The 16896-nt window shown below is 32.9% G+C and overlaps 1 protein-coding gene and 1 pseudogene across 1 annotated transcript; both read left to right on the top strand.

Moving 5' to 3' along the window:
• Positions 1 to 1536: 1536 nt before the first annotated feature.
• LOC132169258 (receptor-like protein EIX2) lies at positions 1537 to 4515 on the top strand. The gene has a single exon (XM_059580321.2). It carries the CDS (start codon positions 1537 to 1539, stop codon positions 4351 to 4353), a length of 2817 nt encoding a protein of 938 aa, XP_059436304.2. The 3' UTR covers positions 4354 to 4515.
• A 1470-nt stretch (positions 4516 to 5985) lies between these two features.
• On the top strand, positions 5986 to 7887 carry LOC148587997 (receptor-like protein EIX2; annotated as a pseudogene).
• Positions 7888 to 16896: the final 9009 nt, after the last annotated feature.

Below are 16896 nucleotides of genomic sequence, written 5' to 3'. Positions count from 1 at the left end.
TGTACATTTGCATGTTTTAAATAATAATTAAATTTTATTAAATTGTAACATAAATACTTTAGACTTTAAAAACAATACTCGACTCTTTCCAATTAATTGTCACTTGGATAATACCCTCTGTAATATTTGAGAATCATTTGTTTTTTTTTTAATATTCGAGACCAGTTTTTCACATAAATAACCAATTTAGTCATTATATATATATATATATATATATATATATATATTGTTTTTATCCAACATAATTGATGGGACAAATTGACAACGAAACTTTAAAATATATGGAGGTAAGTAAGAAAATGATTCCAAATAATTGAGATGTGGGGAAGTTGAATTATTCCAAATAATTCTTATTATAAGATTCTTACTTGCAGGAGGAAAATTTTGTATGTCCATATGAAACTTACGAAGTAGACAGTAATTACACTTCTTTATTTCCCAAAGTGGATTTTTCTTTTGGATTTATTGTGACCGCATCTAGAACGTGGATACGTAGAAATTCCATACTGATATCGTCACATCCCAACATTAAATTGATTATCACTTGCAAAGCAAAAAATTGACATTATGTGGTCCACGTGGAATTTAAGAAGCAATTTGCATGAAGAGGACTGGATTTATTGGATTTATCCTTAGTCGGTCAAGAAAAACTTAGCTACATGATAAACTTAGGATTATTACTTGGAAATTATTGACATTCATCATGTGGAATTTAAGAGGCAATTTGCAAACCTTTTGTTGGATTATTTGGATTGAGATTATAAACTTCCAAACCTTTGTTGGATTTATAGCAAATGTTACATCTCCGTTATTTTCTCATGGTTTACTTTTCTTGGATTTATTTTTGGTTAGTCAAGAAATTGATATGTGCATGAAAAGTCATTAGTACTGCTTTCAATATCACAACCTCAATTAAAATATAACCATGCATGTCTCTTAGAATTATTGACTCATCATCATGTTCATAAATAAAATTTTATCTTCAAAGCTGAAACTCAATCATTTAATCGATAAAATAACATGTATCTAAATTTTTTGAAAATAAAATTATAAGTATACATTTTTTTTTCTTCAAAATACATATAACATTGACTTATATATTATTTGTACCGAGTACATTTTAAGAAAAAAGAAAAATGAGTAACATTTAGGAGGGAAATTGGGATTAATTTCGCTTTTCATAGATATAACTTCATTTTATTATACAATTTATTTTTGTAATTAGAGATGAAAGACCAATTTGTGGCTATCGTGCATAGTCGCTTAAAAGGATTATAGTCCAAAACCTTGAGTGAAAATCTGTAGATAAAGAGTGGTCTGATAGGTATAACCGACTCGGAGTATCCTCATATTACACATTATCATTTAGCTCTAAATTAAATAGATTAAAAAAAAAAAAAAAAAACTACAACATATATTTGTGCCACGTGTAAAGAGAAGCGCCTAGAATTCTTCAAACTATAAATACATGAACCCCATGCATGTCTAGGCCTCACAAGCATTTAGATGATCATGTCTAACTATAGCACTAGCAGAATGGTTAGCCATATCTTTATGTCCACTCTTCATCATCCCATCCTCATTTTTTTTATCTCTCTGCTTGGAACTTCATCCTACCTACAACTTATTAAACCCATTTCATGTACCAAAGGCCCTATTTTCAAATGCTCAGAGGTGGAGAGGGCAGCACTTCTTAGCTTTAAATACAATCTCACAGATCCATCGGGTCGTCTCTCTTCTTGGGTTGGTGAGGATTGCTGCAACTGGCTAGGCGTTGGATGTAATAACAACACAGGAAATGTCGTCAAGCTTGACCTTAGGAACCCATCGTATTTTGATGATTTTGATCAATATAACAAGTCGTGTCTGATGGGTAAGATAAGTTCTTCTTTACTCGATCTAAAGCATTTGCGTTACTTTGATCTCAGCTTGAATAATTTTACTGGAGCCAATATTCCAAAGTTTTTGGGTTCTCTTGAGAATTTGAGGTATTTCAATCTCTCTTTCTCAATGTTTTCTGGAGCTATTCCTCCCCATCTTGGGAACCTTTCGGGGCTCCAATATCTGGACCTCAATTCAAACTCATATCCAGCATTGACTCAGTCTGAAAGTCTAGAATGGCTTGTTGGTTTTCCTTCTCTTAAGTACCTTGGAATGGATTATGTAAATCTTGAAAAAGTACCAGATTGGCTTCATGCGATTAATGTGCTTCCTTCCTTACGGGAGTTACACCTAGCTAGCTGTGGACTTGTTAGTCTTCCTTCCTCTATTTTCTCCATCAATTTTACACTACTTTCAGTCCTCGATCTCTCTTCCAACAATTTTAGCTCCTCCTTCATACCTCACTGGTTGTCAAATGTGAGTGAGCTTTCAACAATCAACCTTGAGTACACTTTCCTTGGAGGTACTATTCCAGTTGGTCTGGAACATCTAACCAACTTGCGTAGCTTGAATTTAGCTAGCAACAATTTAATTGGGGAGATAACTGAGTTTGTGGATGCCTTGTCTCAAGTTTTCAATAGCAGCCTTGAAGATGGGAACTTACCGCCAATGCAAGAACTTGACCTCGCATATAATCAACTGAACGGAACAATTCCAAAAAGTATCGGGAAACTATCAAGGCTTGTTTCATTGTACCTAAGCGGGAATTCTTGGGAAGGTGTCTTAACTGAAGCTCATTTTCTAAATCTCACCCGATTAAAATTTCTTTCTTTGTATATGGAAGTTTATGCGAAAGCAACATTGGTTTTAGATGTCAAACACGACTGGGTTCCTCCTTTTAAGCTGACATTGATTGAATTAGCAAATGTACGGATCAGCCCAAACTTTCCAGTGTGGCTAAAAACACAAAATGAACTCAATTATCTTATACTCGAGAATGTTGGCATTTCTGACACCATTCCGCATGACTTTTGGAAGTCCTACCCAAATGTCACCTATTGGAGGTTATCTCATAACAAACTACATGGGCAGGTACCATACTTTCAATTTCATCCTTCAGCATACTTTATTGATTTGAGTTCCAACAACTTAGAAGGTCCACTTCCACTTTTTCCTAGTAATCTAAGCGATATATTTCTCGATAATAATATGTTTTCTGGACCTATTCCAGAAAACATAGGTGAGTTATTGCCCAAGTTGTATGTGTTGGACCTCTGTTCAAATTCAATTACTGGCAGAATTCCCCATTCTATTGGAATGCTAAAGGAATTAACGTTTCTTATTTTGAGAAACAATTCCTTATCCGGGAAACTCCCCCCTCTTTGGAAGGATTTACAACGGTTATCAATATTGGACTTAGCAGAGAACAATATATCTGGCAATGTTCCAAGTTCAATGCAATATTTGAGATCACTGCAGGTATTATCATTGAGCCAAAATCATCTTGATGGAGAGTTTCCTTCTTTCTTAAGAAACTATAGTAACTTGCAAAGCCTTGATCTTGGAAGAAACAAATTCTTCGGAAAACTTCCAACATGGTTAGGAGAAAGTCTACCACTTTTATTGAGGTTAAGACTAAGGTCCAACTTTTTTCAGGGGGACATACCTCAACAATTATGTCTTCTTTCACATCTTCAAATCCTAGACCTTGCACACAATGATTTTTCAGGAGTAATCCCTCAATGTTTAGGAAGCTTGTATAGTAATGAGAGTGAAGATTATTGGGCATACTATGATTACCAAATGTTGTTGGTTTCTAAAGGAATAGAATATGAATATGGTCTAACTTTTGTTGATATTTTATATTCTATAGACCTTTCGAGTAACAATTTATCAGGAGAAATACCTGATAATATAACAAGCATCTCAGAATTGGTCATCATGAATTTATCAATGAATCATCTCACTGGAAGAATTCCTAATAGAATTGGGAATTTACAAATGTTACAATCACTTGATCTCTCGATGAATGAGCTTTATGGTCCTATCCCTGAGAGCTTGTCTAATTTGACCTTCTTAAGTCACTTGAATTTGTCATTCAACAACTTGTCTGGAAAAATTCCAATTGGGAATCAACTTCAAACTCTTGATGACTCATCTATTTACAGAGGTAACTCTTTACTCTGCGGACTTCCTCTTTCGACCAAGTGTTCTGAAGATGAAACTAATCGTAAAGTAACACCAAATGGTGGTAACCAAAAGGGAAGGGCAGTTGAGTCATTCTCGTTTTGGATTAGCATGGCAGTTGGGTTTATTGTTGCATTTTGGGGAGTTTGTGGTACACTGATTATCAAAACATCATGGAGACAAGCTTACTTTCGCAGCTTTGATAATTTGAAAGACAAGATTGCGGCGTTCGTTATGGTCAAAATTGTTTGCTTACTAAGGAAGGTCGAGTCAGAGAGAAATTGAAGCTATGGGCTAACATAGTGCTACAATGTTTGTGGGTATCATTTATGTTAAACCCTCACGAGACTTCACTCGTCCATTAGGGATGCCTAGGGGTTTAAAAGGCTTGTTGCATATGCCAAATGCAATCGTATCTCCCACGACAGAGGATTTATTTTTCAGGTTGTTGTAATAATGTGTGATCCAAGATGGTTTAATCTTCACTTGTCAAAGTCATATATATGAATAATTTTTACAATTGTGCAAGGCATTATTTCTTTTATTGCATCGCATTTTCCGAAATCCATTTCTCATCACTTACTATTATATTTTCATTCTCTATTTAATGGTGCTGCAATAAAATGGTGAGCCAACGGTTGGCTAAAGACAAGACAGTGCCTTAATTTACAATTTTAAACATCATTCTTAATATTACGTTACCGAAGCTAATATTGTCTTTAGAACATCGAAATGAAATCTGCGAATGCATGAACTTTCAAGCTTCAGTTGTAAAAAATGGTTTCATTTCCTTCTTTTTCAATCATTCAGATGATTCTTCTACAGTAAAAAAGCATCTTTTTAATTGACTTTTGCTCTAATTTTTAATAGAAATAAAGCGAAGCAAGTCCGTGGGATTGGGAGCTACAATGATCACGAGTTTCTAAAATGTTGGGAGTCCCAATTTTGAGAAAAAAAACTCACATAATTAAACCCACAAAGGTTTTTAGTTGGGAATTAATTGTATATATATGGACACACACATACATCAAATTTCTCAAAAACCTAATAAATAGTTCACATATATTACTAATTTCAGTAGAAATAATTGACCCCATACAGTATAACGTGACTTCCCCCCCCCCACTATTATTGGAGGAATTTAAGCTCAACAAATCAATAAAGAAAGCCATATGTCCATTTCATTGATTATCACTTGCAAACATCACGGGCCCATATGGAACTTAACACGCAATTTCGATTCTAAATCAGAAACTACTTCTTTTTATTTCTGATGGTCTTTGCATCTAATCCAAATCAGAGAAATTCACAATCCAAAGAGGAGGATGTTTCTTTGGATTTATTCTTAGTCAGTCAAGGGCATCTAGTAGGTGTTAAATTTCTAAATCTCATAAAAGTTTAAGTAATAGAAAATGATGGATTTAATTATTCAATTAATAATTTAACACTAAGAAAAATAATTAAAATGATTTTATTGAGAGAACCTGGTCAAAATCGTAATGAGTATATGAATATTCCCCCTTTCACAAGTTGCATGTACAAAAAAGGGTATCAAAGAATAGTCACAAACACACAGCCAATTTAGATATAAAATAGTCCATTCTATTTTAATTTCACCCTTGCCTTGCAACTTCCTCTCGCCATCATTGGAAAGGTCATGTACTATTCATGATGTATGATGAAAGTAAAAATGTTGGACCCAAAATCTTAGTTTAATTGAAAAACTTAAATAAATAGCCTTAAATATCCTTAATTAAATTTATTTTTTTATTTTTTGCTTTATAGAAGGAAGACCCAACCGTGGAGTCTTTGTCCTGGATTAACTTTTAAACCCAAAGGGGACGGCAATTACATCGTATTTTTCATTTTTTTTTTTTTTTTTTGGCTTTATTCTCATAGAATCAAGAGAGTGGATTTATGAGTCAAGTTAGTGGATACTTAGAAAGTCCTTAGTGGTTTCATCACATCAAAATGTTAAATGAAATATGACTCTTACAACCACTTAACAAGTTGAGATACAATTATATATTGAAAGCTGAAGTACTTAATGGTTTTGAATTGAATAAATGTTGAGTTTATTATTTATTTAATGCCACATAACATGTCTAACTCTGCCAACCTTATTGGAAAGAATAAATAGTCGAACCCCATGCATGTAGCTAGCAACACATGCATTTAGATATCTAACTATTTCACTAGCAAAATGGTTAGAACCCACTTCTTTATGTCTATTTTTCCTCTCCATCTGATTTTTTTCTTCTCTCTACTTGGAACTACATCCTACCTACAAGTTATTAAACCTGTTTCATGCACCGAAAGCCCTATTTTCAGATGCTCGGAGATGGAGTGAAAATCACTTCTTAGCTTCAAAGAAAGTCTTATAGATCCATCGGGTCGTCTCTCTTCTTAGGTTGGTGATGATTGCTGCACATGGATAGGCGTTAGCAGTGACAACAGCACAAGACATATTATTTTGATTTGAGTTCCAACAACTTAGAGGGTCCACTCCCACTTTTTCCTAGCAATCTAATCGATATACGTCTCACGAATAATATGTTTTCTGGACCTATTCCAAAAACATAGGTGAGTTATTGCCCAAGTTATCTTGGTTGGACCTCTCTTCAAATTCAATTACTAGTAGGATTCCCCATTCTATTGGAATGCTAAAGGAATTGGGAGTTCTTGTGTTGGGAAACAATTCTCTATCCGGGAAACTACCCCTTCAATGGAAGGATTTACAACAATTAAAGATATTGGACTTAGCAGATAACAATATATCCGGCAATGTTCCAAGTTCAATGCAACATATCTTTGTTCACTAAAGGTATTATCATTGCCCCAAAATCAACTTGAGGGAGAGCTTTCCCCTTTCTTTAGAAACTATAGAAACTTGCGAAACCTTGATCTTGGACGAAACAAATTCTCTGGAAAACTTCCAGCACAGATAGGAGAAAGCCTACCATATTTATTGAGGTTAAGCCTAATGTCCAACTTGTTTCACGGGAACATACCTAAAAAATTATGTCTCCTTTCACAACTTTAGATCCTAGACCTAGCACACAATCACTTTATAGGAGCAATCCCTCAATGTTTAGGATACTTGAGTAGAGATGATAATGGCGGAGCAGACTATGAAGAACAAATGTTGTTGGTTTCTAAAGGAAGAGAAAATCTATATGATGGTTCTATTACTGGTCTAATCTATTCTTTAGACCTTCCGAGTAACAATTTATCGGGAGAAATACCTAATAATATTACAACCGACCATGATCAACATGAATTTATCAATGAATCATCTGTCTGGAGGTATGCCTGAAAAAATTGGGAATTTACACATGTTAGAATCACTTGACCTCTCAATGAATGAGCTTTCTGGTCATATCCCTAAAAGCATGTCTTCGTTGACCTTCTTAAGTCACTTGAATTTGTCATTCAACAACTTGTCTGGAAAAATTTCAAGCGGAAATCAACTTCAAACACTTAATGACTCTTCTATCTACAAAGATAACTCTTTACTCTGTGGGCCACCTTTTTTAACTAAGTGTTGAAAGGATGAAACTAAATCTAGACTAACGCCAAATGGTGGTAACAAAGTAGCCAACAAAAATGGAAGGGAAATTGAGTCCTTCTCGTTCTACATTGGCTTGCCGGCTGGGTTTTATTGTTGGATTTTGGGGAGTTTGTGGTACACTAATTATCAAAACATCATGGAGACAAGCTTACTTTCGAAGCTTTGATAATTTGAAAGACACGATTGTTGTATTCGTTAATGTCAAAATTGTTTGCTTGCGAAAAAAGGTCAAGTTGGAGAGAAGTTGAGGCTATGGGCATTGGAGCTTTTCTAAATATGCATTATTTATGTATTGTAAGTTTTTCATGTTGTTGTAATTAATAATGTATGCTCCAATCTTCACTTGCTAATGTCATATATATATATATATATATATATATATGAATTATTTTACGATTGTGCGAGGCATTATTTCTTTTATTGCATCTTATTTTCCATTAACCATTTGTTCATATAATACCATTATATTCTCATTCTCGATTTAACTATTTTAGGGTTATAATTACCATCGTTCTTAATATTAGCTTACCGAAACTAATATTGTCATCCAGAAAATTATGTGCTATAAACTGATGCATGAGCTCCACGCTTCAACTTTAAAAACTCATTCCTTTTCAGTATTTTCATACAAGAAAAAGTAATCTATTGTTTTTCTTTCACTACTTAACAGTTACTGGATTGGCACATCAACAACATATTTTCTTTCAAGAGAAAATGTTGGATAATCTGAGTACCATAAACGAGCTAGCTGGAATTTAGCTTTCATCCTGAAAACGTTTTTAGTCCGTGCAAGATATATATATGCTGACTGCTCATATTTTTATTTATTTTAACTTTTTGCTGGAGATCGATCTGTGCATTTTATTATGAAACCACCTTTTTTTGGTACGTTTTTAATTTTGGACATCAGAAAATGGTATGTACTCTTTAGAGAACTTTTATAACTAATACAAAAATTTACTTGAGCTACAAAATATGGGTTTCTTAGGTAGTGGGCTTTTATGGGTCTATTATGTTAGTAGATCCCTTAGTTGTAAATTTGTAATGGGTCTTTTAGGAAATTAATTAGGTCCTTTTTGTAGTCTTGCATTTTATTAGTAGTTTTATGGGTTTTGGTTGTTAGACAATTGTAGCCGATTGGGTCTATAAGAATCAACCCAATCAGCAATCAACAGAAATGGGCCAAGAAAGAATATCTTATAATTTCAGGAGAAATTGTTCTTTATCATTTCAATACAAGTTTATCCAGTATTTCTATCATCAAATCATCTCCATTCTATAATTTCATGAGCATCCATTCATCTAATACATCAAAATCCAAAAATATCATTCAAACACAAGAAAAATCCATTACATTTGGTATCAGAGCCAACGATCTTACCGTGGCGACAAACTGGCAAAAGAAAGAAGCAGATCCGAGGCATCGGAGGCATCTAGATGTAGACCAGAAAAAGTTCCATTCTTAAGCATTTCCATGTAAAATACAATTATCACCCAAAAAAGCAACTTATTAGCAAAGATCAATATAGAATGAATCTGACCATGCTACGTACTCTTAAATAATTGCTTTAATCCATGTTGAAAAAAAAATGAAGGGCAAGAAATGAAAATAGCACAATTTAGTTTCAACATAACCATAGCATAGAATTGTAAGCACATATGCTATATGTTAAGTTGCCAAGAAGTCGGAAGCAAGAAATCAAAATATATAGTACAATTATTAGAAATTAAGTCAATGCCTCCATTTGTTATAACTTGTCGTTTTCTGTCTTAAACTTTAAATCTCATAAATCCTCTGTTTCAGTTATTATCGCTGGGGAAGATTACAATTTCTCCTGTTCGTAATATAAATAGTTTAGACTTTAAAAAACAATAATTGACTCTTTCCAATTAATTGTCAGTTGGTTACAAGTTATACCCAGACGATGATTTGTTTTTTTAATATTCCAGACCAATTTTTCACATAAATAACCAATTTAGTCATTTTATATATAATTTTTTTATCCAAACTTAATTAATTGATGGGACACATTGATAACTAAACTTTAAAGTATATGGAGGTAAGTAAGACAATGATATAGTTTACGAAAGAAAAGTACTTAATGTGGGGAAGTTGAATTATTCTAAATATTTGTTATCATAGGACCCTTACTTACAGTCTGGAGGAACATTCTATCTTTTATATGAAACTTACGTGCAATTTGCGTGTAAACGACCCCAGTGTGAAGTCTTTGCATATTGAGATAAACTTTCAATCCCAAAGTGGACGGCAATTACATCTTCTTTATTTCCTAAAGTGGATTTTTCTTTTGGATTTATTGTGAATGAATGAAGGGAGTGGATATCCAGAAATTCCATTGCAAAAAAACAAAAAAAAAAATTGACATCATGTGGTCCACGTGGAATTTAAGAAGCAATTTGCATGAAGAGGACTTGGATTTATTGGATTTATTCTTAGTCGGTCAATAAAAACTTAGCTACATGATAAACTTAGGATTGTCACTTGGAAATTATTGACATGCATGCATCATGTGGAATTTAAGAGGCAATTTGCAAATATATGGTTGATTCTTTGGATTCAGATCATAAACTTCCAAACTTTTGTTGGATTTATAGCAAATGTTAAGATCTCCTTTATTTTCTTGGATTTATTTTTGGTCAGTCAAGAAATTGGACACGTGCATGAAAAGTCATCAATGCTTTCATTATCACAATCACAAGTAAAATATATTCACAATGACTCTTTGGATTATTGACTCATAATGTTCATATACGTACAATTTTATCTTCAAAGCTGAAACTCATTTAACATCACATATAGCTGAAACCCAAATAAAATTTCGTTTTTCATAAAAATTTAAAAATTTAAATTTTATCTTCTAAGCTCAAACTCGATCATTTACTCGTCACATATATCCAAATACTTATTGAGTAATGTTAGGAATCATCTTTTATCCTCTTAAAATTAATATAGCTTTTAAAATTATTATTATATTTTAGATGAATCATATTTGGATTTTTATCCAATGATGATTTTAAAAGCCATATTAATTTTAAGAAGATAAAAAGATGATTCATAGCATTACTCACTAAAGGTTCATTTGGTCTGCGGAATAGACCCCTAAAATGGAATGGCTATTCCTATGGAATAGTCATTCTTTTGTTTGGTATGAGTATAGTTATTCCCATGGGAATGATTAATCTCATACGTACACACAAAAATAGCTATTCCTCTAAAAAATAAGAGGAATAGCTAGTATTCATGGATTTTAATTCCAGCCATTTATTTGGCTAGTATTGCTGTCACCCTCTTCATATGGATGTAGTTTCCACTTCTTGTTGACCTGGCCATTACAACTTATGGACCAGGTGTTTTAGATAAGAAAATAATGAAGCGCTCAAAATTTTTGCCCCCCCCCCCCCCCTACTCCCGAAAGAATACCCTTATTGGGGTTCCTTTAATGTTTGACGAACAATCGGAGCTCGTGATTTTGTTCCTTTCTTTTTCTTGGATGGTCACACATATGACTGAAGAATTTTCAGCTAGCTCATGTTGCTAACCCATTGCAACCATGGTGATTGCATTTTGTGATGCTCTGTTACTTATGTTACATAAAGATTCATGGAATTTCATTCCAGCCATTTGTTTGGCTACTGTTCTTGTCACCCTATTCGTATGGATGCAGTTCTTACTTCTTGTTGACCTCGCCATTACAACTTACGGACCATGTGTCTTAATTAAATAAGAAAATAATGAAGCACTCGAAATTTATGCCCCTGCTGCTCCCGAAAGAATACCCTTATTCGCATTCCAATAATGTTTGACGACAACCGGAGCTCATGATTTTGTTCTTTTCTTTTTCTTGGACGGTCACGGATGACTAAAGAATTTTTGGCTGGCCCATGTTGCTAATCCATTAGGTGTTTTTACGCTTAACTATTTCTTAATTTTCTAATATTTTTTGTTACTTTGACAAAGGATATATTACTTCTTAATCCCAATATATTTCCTCTAAGCAAGTGTCGACCAATTCCTCATGAGACTTTACCTTCAAAAGAAAAAAGAAGTTTCATTAGGCCACAAGGTTCTTATTACTGTCCCAGACTCCCAGGCAATAAGGTTATTAGAATAAATAAATAATAACTATTGGTTAATATAAAATAATAGGGAAAGTCCACATGACCCCCTCAAACTACCACTTAATTGACAATGTCCTCCCCAAACTTTTAATTGTGACAATGTCCCCCCTAAACTACTAAAAATTGTCAATGTTCCCCCTAATGACGAAATTACCCTTAGTAAAATTAAAAAAAAAAAAAAAAAAAAAAACTAAAACTTGTAGAAAAAACCTAAAACTAACCAAAAAAAAAAAAAAAAATCCAAACGTTGGCCAATTTTTTTTTTTATATAAAAATTGAAAATTTTCGTTTTTTTATTTTTTATTTTTGTTTTATAATTTTATTTAAATAAAAATTTACGTTTAATAAAATGAAATTTTTTGTTTTTTAAAACTAAATAAAAAATATATATATTTTTTTAAAAAAAAAAATTTCCGTTTTAAAAAAAAAAAATTTGTTTTTTTAAAAAATATTATTTTTAAATTAAATTTTTTTGTTTTTTTTTAAAAATCATTTTTTTTTAATTTATAGGGGTATTTTTGTCTTATTGAGAAATTTATAGGGGCATTTTTGTCTTATTGCTAGTCTTAGGGGAGACATTGACAATGTTTTGGTAGTTTGGAGGGGACATTGTCACAATTGAAAGTTTGGGGGGTACATTGTCAATTGAATGGTAGTTTGATGGGGGTATGTGGACTTTACCCTAAAAGAATAAATTCCATATCTTAATTCGAAGTAAAAATGAAGAAAATATGTGAAGATCTGAACTATTTCATATATATATATATAGCCTTCCGTTCATAAATCATATTAAATTATATATACATACCATAACAGCTTTAGCTAACTCAACAATTTGCCACTACAATAGACTAATACCATTATTAATACACGTCTTTTTTTTTATTAGGAGGAGAACTCTGTTCGGCCAATTAATTAATTGTGACATTGTACTAATCACGTATCTAATAAGTCGTGAGTTTTTCAAAAAAAACAATGAATAGTTGAGAGTATGCGTAACATTTTTCTTTTATTTCGGCTTTAAAAAAAAAAAAAAAAAAGAGGAGATCTTTTAGTACTAAGATCCAATTGTCTTACCTTGCAGCAAGACAGGCCTTGAATGATTCAGGTACAGGCGTCCGCTCCTAATTGCTAAGCCTAAAGTTGCTCCTCCTTTTGAGTTGGAAAATGAGATGGCACTAACAATGAGAGCAATTCAATCAGCAAGAATTGCTCAATAATGCATGTTTTTATCAAATGACTCAAGTAAAGTTACCCTCTACACATTAGTGGGTCTCGCTTTTGAACCTCTCTTTTTTTATTTAGTGTCGTTTTTCTCATTTTCTAGTTTCTCAGTCAATGTTGTGAAAAGAAAAGAAAAGAAAAATGTGATTAGTCCCACATCGGTCAAGTAGCCGAATGGGTTCCTAAGCACTATGAATCTTCTTCTAGGAATCATTTATTTGGTAGAGGGACATTAGTGGATCCCGCTTCTAAGCATCTCTCTTATTCATCTCTGTCAATGCATGTAAGCTTTCCCTTTCTAACTTTCCTTTGTGTATAAAAAAAATAAAATTAATAATAATTTACCTTCCATATCTAATTAGGGTGCATTTGGAATTGCGATTTCGTAAGAATAATTTGCGTTTTTTAAAAAAATATCGCAAAACGTAAACGTTTGGCATTGTGATTTAAAAAGCACTTAATATAAAATAGGAAAAAAAAATTGCGATTTCTAAAAGCAGACTAAGGGGTGTTTATTTAAAAAAGCATGAATTTAAATCAAAATCACAATTTTGCATAACAAATATTTGATAAAAATAAAAAAATAAATACTTTTTAACATGTTTTACCAAACGCTTTTGCGATTTTAAAAAGTAGCAATTTCACAAACGCAATTTTTAAAAATGCACCTATTGAAACCGCAATCTCAAACGGACCCTTAGTCATTGACCTACATGACAAAGGTCCCCAATAATACAATGTCAAAAAATTAAGAACAACTGATTTTCAAGTTAACTAAAAATACAGTATCCACTTCTTCACATTCTGCTTCTCTAATTAATCTCTCCATTTAGAAACTTTTAACTGGCTTTAGTTTTCTAACTGCTTCTCAAGATGTTAAGAGTACCACATCGACAATATATCATGCCATATGACTTGTTACCAAGTCATCCACGGATCAGACTTGAAGCACGTACTCTCTCCGGGCATGTCTTTCATGAAGCATATATACTCTTTAAATTTCATTCCTACATGAACTCAAAATGTCTCAAGTTCTCTATTTCAGACTTTCAGTTACTATCGCTTAGCAGGACGAGGATGGACTTCATTTATAGATATTTGATGTTGGAAGAGATATTGTTCGGAGATTAGTCTCAGCTGATCTTACTATATAACACCAAAATGGCATCGTTTTGATATATTATTTATATATAAGCCTTTAGCATAATCTCGTATTATAATAAAAAAGTTGTAAATAGAAGACAAAAGGAAGCATAATCTCATCATGCATGAGGCGGGACATGACCGGTCCATTCGAGCTCATGTATCATTATTGATTTTTTTTTTATTATTAGTGAATCTTTAATTTAACAAAAGTCTTCTTTCTAACATTATTCAGTTGCAAATTGGTTTAATTTTTGAGTTGGTGTCTTTTATTGAACTCATTTTAAAGATTTCACCTTATTAAAATTTAACCCCACAAAGGTTATTTTAGTGGGAGGAATTATAATTAATATTTATTTGTGTGTTATAGGTAGATTCTTATCTGTCGTATAGAGTTTTGTAGTCAAGCCAGTGTTTAGGGTCAACTATGCAATTTCCATATAAGCAGAGACTCAAAGAGTGGATTCTTTGCATTAAGACAATTAGACAAACTTCCACAACCAATGTGGACTGATCAATTAATGTTTTTATTTTACATGGTCTATGTTTGTATGGATTTTGTCTTAGTCAGTGAAGGGATCGAGTATTAGGCACGTCGAAAGTCCTCACTCGTTTTGTCATGTCACACCATTAATAGACTTTGATATTGAGTCTTTGCATTTAGGTAAACTTTGGCAGACCAATTAATAAAGCACATGTACATCTTCTTCATTTCACATTGCCTAGTCTATTTTCTTGGATTTCTTGGATTTTTTCTTAGTCGTTCAAGAAAGTGGATATGTGGAAGTTCCCACTCCATGCTTTCATTGTCACAAAGTCACAACCTAATATTACAAGTATCTACATTTTGACCTTTTAATCCACAACATCACATAAAATTACAAGTATACATTCAGATTTAATACAATTTAAGCAAAATATCTTTATTCATAAGTTTAAATTTTAAGCTCCCAACAAAAAAAGGTTTAAATTTTTTTTTTGACATGTTCACACAAGAGGGGGGGAGAGGAATTCGAACTAGTGACCTTCGCTTCATTAGCCGTGATCCTAACCGACTGAACTACCTCTTGGGAACACAAAAAAAAGGTTTAAATTTAAGAAGTCGCAATTTTAATTAAACCCACAACATTAAAATCCCATCCCTCAGCCTCAGACAAATTATGTGTCATCATAGTCATAGGGCCCTTATGTTACATGTGGAACTTACGTGCAATTTGGGTATGGACGACTCCAATCCTTGAGTCTGTGCATTGATGAGATGAACTTTCAATCCGAAAGTGGACGGCAATTACATCTTCTTTATTTTTCAAAAGTTGAAATTTCTTTTAGATTTATTGGGATTAAATCAAGAGAGTGGATATCCAGAAATTAATTCCATACGCTTTATTGATTATCACATGCAAAATAAATTCACATCATGTGGTCCACGTGGAATTTAACAAAAAGCAATTTGCATGAAGAGGACTTGAAGAGAAAAGTCTAGGCCGTATTGATGAGATAAGTTAGGTACGTCGTTTTTATTTCTCATGGTCTACATTTCTTGGATTTATTCTTAGTATTATCACTTGGAATTTGGAAATTATTGACATCATGGGCCCCATGTGGAATTTAACTGGCAATTTGCAACCCGTAGATTCATTGAATTCATTTGTAGCAAATGTTACATCTCCTTTATTTTCTTGAATTTATTTTTGGTCAGTCAAGAAATTGGATATATATGTGCATGAAAAGTCCTCACTGCTTTCATTATCAGAACCTCAAATAAAATATTATCAATTATTGACTCAACATGTACAATTTTATCTTCAAAGCTAAAACTCGATCATTTACTCATCACATTTATCTAAATACTTATTGAGTAATATGTTAGGAATCATTTTTTTATCCTCCTAAAATAAATATAGCTTTTAAAATTATCATTATATTTTAGATGAATCATACTTAGATTTTTATCCAATGATGATTTTAAAAGCCACATCAACTTTAAGAAGATAAAAAGATGGCTCTAGCATTACTCACTAAGGGTCCATTTGGTTTGCAGAATAGACCCCTAAAATGGAATGGTTATTCCTATGGAATAATCATTCTTTTGTTTGGTATGGGTATAGTTATTCTTATGGGAATGATTAATCTCATACACACAAAAATAGCTATTCCTCTAAAAAATGAGAGAAATAGCTAGTATTCATAAATTTTAATTCCAGCCATTTGTTTGGCTAGTATTCCTATCACCCTCTTCATATGGATGCAATTCCCACTTCTTGTTGACCTGGCCATTACAACTTATGGACCAGATGTGTTAGATAAGAAAGTAATGAAGCGCTCAAAATTTTTGCCCCCCCTACTCCCGAAAGAATACCCTTATTGGGGTTCCTTTAATGTTTGACGAACAATCAGAGCTTATGATTTTGTTCCTTTCTTTTTATTGGACGGCCACAGATGACTAAAGAATTTTCAGCTAGCTCATGTTGCTAACCCATTGCAACCATGGGGATTGCATTTTGTGCTGCTCTGTTACTTATGTTACATGAAGATTCATTGAATTTCATTCCAGCCATTTGTTTGGCTACTGTTCTTGGCACCCTATTCATATGGATGCAGTTCCTACTTCTTGTTGACCTGGCCATTACAACTTACGGACCAGGTGTCTTAATTAAATAAGAAAATAATGAAGCACTCGAAATTTATGCCCCTGCTGCTCCCGAAAGAATACCCTTATTCGCGTTCCAACAATGTTTGACGACAACCGG

Source organism: Corylus avellana, chromosome 1, assembly GCF_965113065.1.
Source record: "Corylus avellana chromosome 1, dhCorAvel1.hap1.2, whole genome shotgun sequence".
Taxonomy (NCBI): domain Eukaryota; kingdom Viridiplantae; phylum Streptophyta; class Magnoliopsida; order Fagales; family Betulaceae; genus Corylus; species Corylus avellana.
This window is presented reverse-complemented; position numbering and strand designations above follow the sequence as displayed.